The sequence below is a fragment of the Oryx dammah genome, unplaced genomic scaffold (genome assembly GCF_014754425.2).
Source record: "Oryx dammah isolate SB20612 unplaced genomic scaffold, SCBI_Odam_1.1 HiC_scaffold_10, whole genome shotgun sequence".
NCBI lineage: Eukaryota > Metazoa > Chordata > Mammalia > Artiodactyla > Bovidae > Oryx > Oryx dammah.
The window spans coordinates 51,190,149-51,200,226 of record NW_024070194.1 but is presented as its reverse complement, the minus strand read 5'-3'; the positions used below and the strand labels follow the sequence as shown (position 1 = coordinate 51,200,226).

The following is a 10,078-nucleotide window of genomic DNA, read 5'->3' as shown; positions in this document are numbered from 1 at the left end:
GATGATAGGTGAGAAATATAAAGTGAGTGTCAGTTTTCAATTCCCATATATGGAAATAAATGGAATTCCAGTCCAGGTAAGAGCCAGACTGTTTTTATTGAACAACTATCTTCAAATTCTCAGATCACAATTCCAGTTAGTAACAAAATTTGTGGAAGAAATTATAATACATTGTAGTGCTAGATGACCCAAGACCCAGGGTTAGGTGGTTAAAATCTAGTCTGTATCCAGTATCAATTAAATAGAACATTTTTCAGGGATGATAACAAGAGAATTGATGTCAATGTTATGCTATCAGAAACAGTTGCCAACAGAATTGCTGCTTACCTGGTTTACTGCTCCATCCTTTTGTATTCTTGCCGCCTTTCTTCCAGGTGTCTTTTTTCATATAGAGGACTTCTGCTGCACTTTATTATTATTATTGTTGGTGGTGCTGTGCAGCATGTGGGATCCCAGTTCCCCAACCAGGGATCTAACCTGTGCCCCCTGGAGTGGAAGTGTGGCATCTTAACCACTGGACCGCCAGGGAAGTCCTCTGCTACACTTCAGTGGCTGCGGGCTCAAAGAGAATCACCTGGCAGCTCAAGGAAACTTGTGTCTGATTATCCTGCTGTGGGAGGGCAGGAGGTGTGAATCCTCAGAGCCACCCCCCAGAATCCTAGGTGCATCCCAAGAACCAGGCAACTATGGGATCCCTTCTGAAAAGGGCCTTGAGACACAGAAGCCAAGAGAAATATGACGTGTCTCAGACACAGGCGCGGGGGAGCCATCTGATGAAGCCAGCAGACAGGAGGGATTGGACCAGCCTGTGTGGGTGCATCACCCCCAAACCACTTGTGGTAGCCAAGGCTCTGTCTTGCGTAGGCTCCTCTGTGGCTCCCAGGTGGCTTCCCCATCTCTAGATCCACACCACTCTAGCCCTGCCTTCACATCAACACCGTCCCTCCTTTCCAAGTATTCAGCTGATTCTTCTATTTAGAAAATGCCTTTTCACACACACATTTACACGTGTACGCACACACATCCTTCATGGGGTGTGGGTGTTCTGAGTCCAACTGATTTTCCTAGCATCACCTCCCCTGTTTCCTGCCATGCCACACCAGACTTCATCATCATGCCTCCCTCCCAGTTGTTTTTTTCTTTCTGAAATGTCACTGACACCCCAACACCCACCATCTGCTCGCATCATCATTATCTTTCCCTCCCCTTCCCAAAACCAAAGAGGAAGCTCTCCTCTGTTGTATCATGGCATTTAGGTTATACTTCTGACTCCAGTTATTTTTTGTTGCCCGTTAGGTTTGTTTCCTCTATGGATTGTGAGGGTTTGCAGGGAAGGACCCTTTGTCACACGTATATCGAACCACCCCACACCCAGTGGAATGCTGATCGCAGCTGCTCAAAAGTGGCTTGTGCGAAGGAAAGATATTCATGGGGACAATTGTCTTTTAAATATTGGATATCCTTTTAGACTAGATATAGATAACTCTTCATGTATTGATCCTGATAACAGGTTTCTCATATCATCGTTAGTTTCCTGACCTGCAAAATAAAAATAACGTTAATCTGTGTTGCATAGCAATTAATGTGCAAGAACAAATAAATACTTCAAGTACCAGGAAGAAGTCTGGTTGGGAAATTGGCAAAGTGAATCCAAACTCCCTTTACATGCACTTTAAAGAGAAATGAGAAGTCACTCTCTTAGACAAATACTCAAGCTTTGAGAATGTCTCTTTGCCTGGATCTGCTCAGTTATAAAAATAAGGGATTGGATTATGTCTTTTCTTCTTTTTTAACTAAAATTGTATTATTGCAGTGGTTCTACTTAACAAGTGTTAAATATTAAATAAATGTTTTCTTGTGCTCAAATTCACAATAAAGACTACATTAAAAGACCCCACTTTTACTGATGCTCCGAAGCATATTGTGAAATTCATTTGACTTCTAGTAACGGATCTGCAAACACATTAAGTGATCACTTCCATGACGGCTCTGTTTCTTTAAGAGACCTCGTTGTTAAGTTGGAAGATCACTGAACCATATGAGGGTCAATAAAAGAATAAAGTCACTGGTGAGTGATTCGAGTACAAGGAACTTGACCCCAGTTCAGTATCTGTGTGTCCATATGCTGTTCACAGTCAGAGGAGGAGAGTGTGGTCCCCCGGGTGCTCGGCCTTCCAGAATGGCTTCAGGAAAACTAATCAAGCTGCTGGTGTTTGAGCTGCTTGAGTTTACTGCTTTCTGTGTCCCCACGTTGGTGATAATGGAACAGTTTGCTGTTGCCTATTCCACCACGAGGCGTCCGCCTGACAAAACACGTTATTGGCTGATTGTTTCCTGTTCAATTGCCTATGTAGCTTCAGTGACTCTCTTGATTTGGGTTCCTGTGAAAGTTCTCTTGTACAAGAAACGTCATCTTTACCAAAAAATCAAAGGATGGTGAGTAAAAAGAATTCTTTCGCAGGGACCCCCTGGGGTGCTTTCAAAGAGATTGTCTCATGTTCTCTAGGCAAGGATGCTAGCATAACACACAGGTGTGTAATGTGAGATTAAGGAGAAGTAATAACCACTGTTTCAATCAATGTATTCATAGTTGTATAAAGTATGGAAGTATCTTCCGTATTTTTTTAAATATTTTTTTGATGTGGAATATTTTTTTAAAGTCTTTTCTGAATTTTTTGTAATATTGCTTCTGTTTTATGTTTTGGCCATGAGATATGGGATCTTAGCTCCCTGACCAGGAATTGAACCCACACCCCCTGCATTTGAAGGCAAAGTCTTAACCCTTGGACCACCAGGGAAGTCTCCTTCCATATTTTTTTTAAGAGTCATTTTTTTTGCTGACTGATAATTGCAATTTACATGTATTCCTAAGACTCTGATACTCTGAGTAGTGATTGTTTTTGTACTAAATCCTCTGTACACTAAAGTGCACAAAGTTATCATAGTTAATTTACAGAAATCATAATCATAAGATTCTAAATTAGAATTTTTCTGTTGTATAAAGCTGAAAGTAATGTCTAAAGCTGAAAGTAATGTCTAAATGTTTACCTTGCAATGTTTTGTAACTCTAAGGCATCCTTTGATCATTAACCAACTAAAATTTTTAAGCAAACTGGTTCCTTTATTTAGATTTAAAAAATAATAATACTTTGATTGTGTTGATAAATTCTATTACCTTGGTGGTGAGAAGGATAAGTATTCAAATAATAATATAGAAATATTTTAAATAAATCATGGCTTAATAAGGATTGAACTCATAGGTTAATGACTATACTGATCCATGTAAAGGTATTGAGAACAAATAATCTCTGGTCCTAATGTATTTTTCCTTTTAAATCTTCAGATCTGGTTCTTGTCATCTGAGATACACAGAATACATTTGAAAAACAAAGAGTTTGGAATTTTAATTCAAGCAAGTACAGAAATGTAAAAATAATAGATAGAGCTATACAGCTGTATAGTGAGAAACACTGTAGGGAGAGTATGGCCAGGGAGGGTGGGGCCCAGGATCTACTTGTTAGCGCCTGGTACTTGATGTCATCCCCTAACCCACTGGGAGACTTTCAGTTCCTGGAGGACAGATGTCCTGAGTGGTTTCTGAAAATAAATCATTGGTTGGCAGTGCTTTCATCAGTGGGGTTTAGGTGTTTTCCAACCCTTGACCCAAATCCTCAAGATCAACTGAGCTGAGCTGGGCCCTCCACCCCTCATATCTGCTAGGAGTTGCTTCAACTGTTCAAGACTCCTGACCAGGCCAGGAAGTGTTTGAGGGGATAAGGAAAGTCTAAATGACAACAGGAGTAAACCAGTAGGAAGCTGGCCACACCAGCCCAGGAAGGTGCTCTCTGATCTTTTTCTGCATTGGCTTAATCCCTAGGACCTTTTAGGTCTGAATATCATTTAGGCAGCAAACCTTCCCATATTGCTTATTATTATTATGTGGGAGCTAAGATCCCACATGCCTCATGGTCAAAAAGCCAAAACATAAAACAGAAGCAATATGGTAACAAATTCAATAAAGACATTGAAAATGGTCCACCTAAAAAACTTGAAAAAATATTATTTTAAAATACTGTATTTAATATATATTATTATTAAGCTATAACTACTTCTTTACTGATTACTTATTATGGACTATAAAATGAACTTACCAGTTTCATTTCATTGCATACCACCTTGTGAAGTATGTCTTTTTTTGAGTTTATTATTCCCAAGAGAAAACTGAAGATTGGAGAGGTTAAGAAACTTACATGGTCAGCTGACAAGTGAGTGAAAGGACTGTACTTTGGACCCAGGTCTGTCTGATTCTGTGGTTGGTCCTTCTAACCACTGCCCTAAACTGCTTCTTTGAAGGGTGAGGTCCCAGTCTCTGGGGGCCATTGAAAGGAAAGAAGGAGCAATCTTTCTACTCCTGAGTGTCTGTGTTTTTGTTTGTTTGTTTTTGTGTGTACATCTGGTCCAGCTACTTCCCTTGTGCTAAGTGGTCTTGGGCTGTCACAATAATTACATCTTTCAGTGATTCCTTTTGGAAAATACTCTTCCAGTCTTTTATTTCTGTTTGTGGGTGTGGTTGGTCATAAGTATTCTAAATAGTTTTAGGTGGATGGCATGTTATCTATGATTTCAGTGAAACTGTTCCCTCCATGACCTCTTTTATGAGCCATTGTTATCACTTATTGGCCTAGAAAAGAAGAAATTGTTACTGAGTACTATTCAAGGAACCTTACACATTCCATACTGTTAGACTTTATGACAACCCAATGAGGTATCCACCAATAGTCTTGTTGTATAGATGAAGAAATGGAAACTTGAAGAAGTGATTAACTTTGGCTAGTGATAAAGTTTATAACTGGTGGAGCTGGAATTTGTGAGCCCAGAATGGTCTGATTCTGTGCTGTTTCTTCCACCTTATGTGACTTTTAAAATGTTCTTTCTGACTTTGAATGCTAAGTATGTTTAAAAAAAAATGCAGTTTTTCTAGTGTCATTAGGATACATCTTTCCTAAAGATATATATTTGGATATTATATGTGATCCCCAAAAATGTGTATAGAATATTTTAATATATGTGGTAATACAGTGTGTGTCATATAACTTGGTTTCTAGAGGAAGATGATGCAAAAATAATTGCTATTACAGAAAGTAGGAATTGAAAGTATGAATTATTTTTGAAGAATACTTAAATAGGTGTTTATGTGAGATCTCATAGATTCTTAGCTTTCACAGCTACATTGTTAATGGGCCTATTTGAGAATCTCTCTGTACATCCACACTGGTGCCATGGGTCCTATGTGGCTGGTATTCAGGAGAGAGTGAGTCATCCAGCTAGTGAATTCCTGACATTGTGGCTGAGGGGTGCAGACCTGAATTGAAATTCCAGCATCGGCCCTGATTGTGAGATCCCTTTAAATTCTTTAAGTTTTAGTTTTCTTATGAGCAAAATGGGGACAACCTAGTTTCTTCATTGGGTTGTTTTAAGAAATTGAGTAAGATTATGCATGAAAACTTCTGAGCACAATGCCTAGCACATGGTAAGGACCTGGTGAATGTTAGTGTTATCATCACAGGCTGAATTTAGTATCCATTGAAAACATGATCTGGTTTAACCCTCCGAATAACTCTGAGAAGTGATGATAAAACTGAAGAAAATTCTAGAAGTGATACTCTGTGTATCCAGAGAATCTTCTCAGTTTCTTTTATCCTTTGAGAGTAATGAAGGTCAATGGAGTGAAATGATGAATATCTTATATTTTGTGATTCTATTCTATACATAGCGTGATTCTAATTATTTTTTAGAATTGAAGAACGGTGGCTCAGATGGTAAAGAATCTGCCTGCAATGCAGGAGACCTGGGTTCGATCTCTGGGTCAGGAAGATCCCCTGGAAAAGGGAATGACTATCCACTCCAGTATTTTGCCTGGAGAATTCCATGGACAGAAGAGCCTGGGGGGCTAAAGTCCATAGGGTTGCGAAGAGTTGGACATGACTGAGTGACTAACATTTTCACTATTCATGGTTGATTTATAATATTGTGTTAATTTCTGCTGTACAGCAAAGTGATTCAATTATATGTATATATATATATACATATTTTTATATTCTTTTCCATTATGGTTTGTTTCAGGATATATATTTTATTTAATTTGGCTGTGCCAGGTCTTAGTTCTGGCATGTGAAATCTTCAATTATTGCAGCATGCAGGATCTAGTTTCCTGTCCAGGGATCCAACCTGGGCCCCCTGCACTGAGAGTGTGGCGTCTTAGCCACTGGACCACTAGGGAAGTCTCTATCTCAGGATATTGAATACAGTTCCTTGTGGCATACAGCAGGACCTTGTTGTTTATGTATACTGTATATGGCAGTTTGCAGCTGCTAATGCCATGTTCCCGATTCAGTCCTCCCCCAGTCCTCTCCCTCTTGGCAACCACCAGACTGTTCTATACTAGAGTGTGATTTTACGTTTCATGTTCTCATTTGGCCTGCACTCAGTGTTGTAAAGTTGAGGGAATGGATATAATTGTCATTTTATAAGGGAGGAAACAAGGTCAGAAAGTTTAGGACACACTCTTAACCAACAGAAGTCTGAACTTTAATCCAGTGTTCTTCCTTTTATTCTTGTTAAACACTTCCTCATTCTTTTGGAATGACTGTTCTTTTTAGGGATGCCTGTCATAATTTATAATAAACTAGGGACATGGTTTGAGGAAAAGAAGAAAAACTATTTATATCCACCCCAAATTTTATATCCCAGTAAATAAGAGGAAACTTTGCCTAGGATATCACGGAATGGGTGAAACCATTGAGCTATAGACCAATCAGTGAATGGGTGAAACCGTTGAGCTGCAAACTAACCTGGAACTGAAGTAGATTTCCTTGGAGAGGGTACCTTGGGGAAGGATAATCCTAGAAGACTTTTGGGGGTTCCCAAACTGGATTGGGTAATATTTTAGAAATTTATTGAGTCTTGCAGAATGTATGATTCCTTTAGTCAGCCATCCCCAACCTTTGTGGCACCAGGGACCGGTTTCATGGAAGACAATTTTTCCATGGACTAGGATGGTGGAGTATGGTTTTGTGATGACTCAAGCACATTACATTTATTGTACACTTTATTTCTATTATTATATCAGCTCCACCTCAGATCATCAGACATTAGATCCTGGAGGTTGGGGACCCCTGCCTCAGACCATGACATGTCGACCATCCTGGGCAGTGCCAAGTTGGAAAGACTCCAATTGGAACATTTTCCTTTGTTGACATCCTTATCTTACACTGCAAAACTTGCTGTTGATTTGTTTCTGGTGGCAGTGGGAGTCATAGCAGTAATAGTTCTAGTTGTCATCATAGTAAAATAGGAGTAAATATTGATTGAACAATTACTATGTACCAAGAAGAGTTGTAAACACACTGCCTGTGTTATTTTAGTTAATTCTCTTTTATGAAGAAGAACATTTACAGTGTTCATTTTATGAGTGAGGATATTGGGGCACAGAGGTTAAAAGACCACCTGGCCAGTGAGTAGAGAGTCAAGACCGACCCCATTTGTCTCGAGTCTGAGCACCTTAACGGTGCACAGCAACACACACGAGTGACCAGCTCACCCGAGGAGGCAGAGCTCACTCTTTCCAGCACCTCCGAGAAGGTCATGGGTGAATTGCTAGGAGATAACAAGTGGTATTTAACAGTTACTTCTTCCCAGAGAACCCTCTTTCTCTCAGTCTGTCTGTCATCTTTTGAAAACCTCAAGACTGATCACTTTCTTGTCCTTGACCACAGGCTTTCTCTGCTTGTCCCACCACCTCCAGTCAGTCAGCAGGAGTGGATTCACTTTTGCTTTTCTCTCCTGCATATGCAGTCAGTCACCAGATTCCATGAGTTCTTCCTCTTTCATCTCTATCGACTCAGCATCTTGTTCTCATGACTGTTTTCCTCACCCCAGTCAGGCACTGATTTCCAGGGCCACTGTGCACTTGAGTCTCTGGCATGGCTCACCAACTTTTGATCTATTCACGTTCAGTGTCAGATCCCTTGTTCTGATCGCTTTTGCTCAAGGAGGCACAGAGAGCGTTTTATGAACCTCCTGGGGCTCTGGGGACTTTCACCAACAGCTGTCCTTGCCTTTTGCCTCTCTGTCCTTCTCATCCCCTCCCCTCCATGTCCTTGTTGACAGAGACCTTGAAAAATGTTGCCTGCATTTCAGTTCCACCTCTAAAACTCTACTCTTCCCCTTGCTTTTAGAATTCAGTGTTGGAATCATCTGAAAGCTAACGACACCTTAGTGTCCATCTATCACACTATTTCTCACAATACAGTCTGCCTCTGATTTTAAAGGAGCTTCATGACTTTTTGTGTCTCTAATTATGAGAATGTGTTGTGTTGTGCTCACTCGCTCAGTTGTATCCAACTCTTTGGGCCCCATAGACTGTATCCCACCAGGCTCCACTGCCCTTGGAATTTTCTAGGCAAGAATACTAAAGTAGGTTGCCATTTCCTTCTCCAGAGGATCTTCCTGACCCAAGGACTGAACCCACATCTCTTGCATCTCCTTCATTGGCAGGCATATTCTTCACCATTACTAGTGGCACCTGGGAAGCAATCATGAGACTAGTCTTCCTTATTTCCTTGTATTGAAATTAACTTTGCCATGTGTAGCTTCCATCCCATCTTCTTTGTAGATGTCACATCCTCTGCCCTGCCTTAGATGCCAATGAATTTGGCCATGGCTGGGAGTCCTAACCATTGCCCCCTGATTTTCTCTTTTTATTGCTTTTCTTTTTCATATGTCAAGCATTTTAATTTGGAGGTTGCATATTTTAATTTGAATAGAAAAGTTTGGCTTCTGGGATACCCTGACCAGTGGTTTGGACTCCTTGCTGTAACCACAGGGAGCCCATATTCATATTCAATCCCTGGTTGGGGAACTGACATCCCAGATGCTGCATGGTGGGGCTAAAAGATTTTTTAAAAAGAAGAAAAAAATTTTTGCTTCAATCAATCAGCCAATTTTCAGTGATTCAACACTCACCAATTTCAGAGTACTGTCCTTGTTATGAAATTATGCTGGCATGGCTACCAGCAATTAATTAGCCACATGTAATGGTCACTCTCAGTAGCATGACACTTTTTTCTTCTTTTAAAAAAAAATTTATTGGAGTATAGTTGATTTACAGTATTCTGTTATTTTCAGGTGTACAGCAGAGTGATTCAGCTATACGAATACATATGTCCCCTTTTATTGCTTTTCAAGCTCTCTCGTCGGCTCTCATAAACTGTCACTTGTGTGATGACAGCTCTCCACATTGTGTCTCTAAGGGTGACTTCCTGTCTGAGCTCACTGTGTCTGTACTGAAGCTTTTCAAATATTTGAAGATGGGATCATCACAGCCATTTCAGCCACATCCCATTTAGTCTGCTAAGAAGTTTTCTCCAGTGTCCAAGTCCCATCAGTTATTCTCTGTGTCCTGTGATTTCTGGACCCTTTACTCTTTGTGATATCTCCTTGGGATGCTAGCTGACTTGTTAATGTCTGAGTGTACTCTCCATGATACCACAAACCTTCAATTTATTACAGAGCACAGTAATGCGAAATACAGCAAAACAAGGTCTGCCTGTATGTTGGTTTTAGCCAGCAGTTCTAAGGTTTAAGGCTTGACAACCAACCTGTGTGTGTGGACGCTCTGTCCTCTGGACCTATCAGAGTAAGGGTTCCACCCTCTGGGCCACGGGCAACAGGCCTGCTCTCTGCATCTGAGGAGGGAACCCCTGGGCCCATGGTAGAAGTGGAAGCTTCCCTGGCCTCTGTGGCATCATCAGAGTCATTCTTCCCTTTTCTTAATGATGGTACATCTTTGCAGCCAAATGGCTCTGTATTGGGCTTACCAGATGGCTCAGTGGTAAAGAATCCACCTGCCAAAGCAGGAGATGTGGATTCAATCCTAGGGTCGGTAAGATCCCCTGGAGAAGGGAACGGCAACCCACTCCAGTATTCTTGCATGGGAAATCTCATGGTCAGAGGAGCCTGGTGGGCTACAGTCTATGAGGTCTCGAGGAATTGAACAGAACTGAGCATGCATGCATGG

The 10,078-nt window shown here is 40.8% G+C and overlaps 1 protein-coding gene and 1 long non-coding RNA gene across 2 annotated transcripts in view; both read left to right on the top strand.

Moving 5' to 3' along the window:
• Positions 1-464: 464 nt before the first annotated feature.
• On the top strand, positions 465-1,908 carry LOC120869038. Its single transcript, XR_005722405.1, has 2 exons — positions 465-627; positions 1,297-1,908. It is a non-coding gene; the product is annotated as an uncharacterized LOC120869038 (long non-coding RNA).
• A 271-nt stretch (positions 1,909-2,179) lies between these two features.
• Positions 2,180-10,078, top strand: part of TMEM236 (transmembrane protein 236) — a 41,023-nt gene continuing 33,124 nt past the window's right edge. Inside the window, exon 1 of the mRNA XM_040248088.1 lies at positions 2,180-2,436. Coding sequence (XP_040104022.1) covers positions 2,180-2,436 — 257 coding nt within the window. The remainder of the gene's footprint in view (positions 2,437-10,078) is intronic.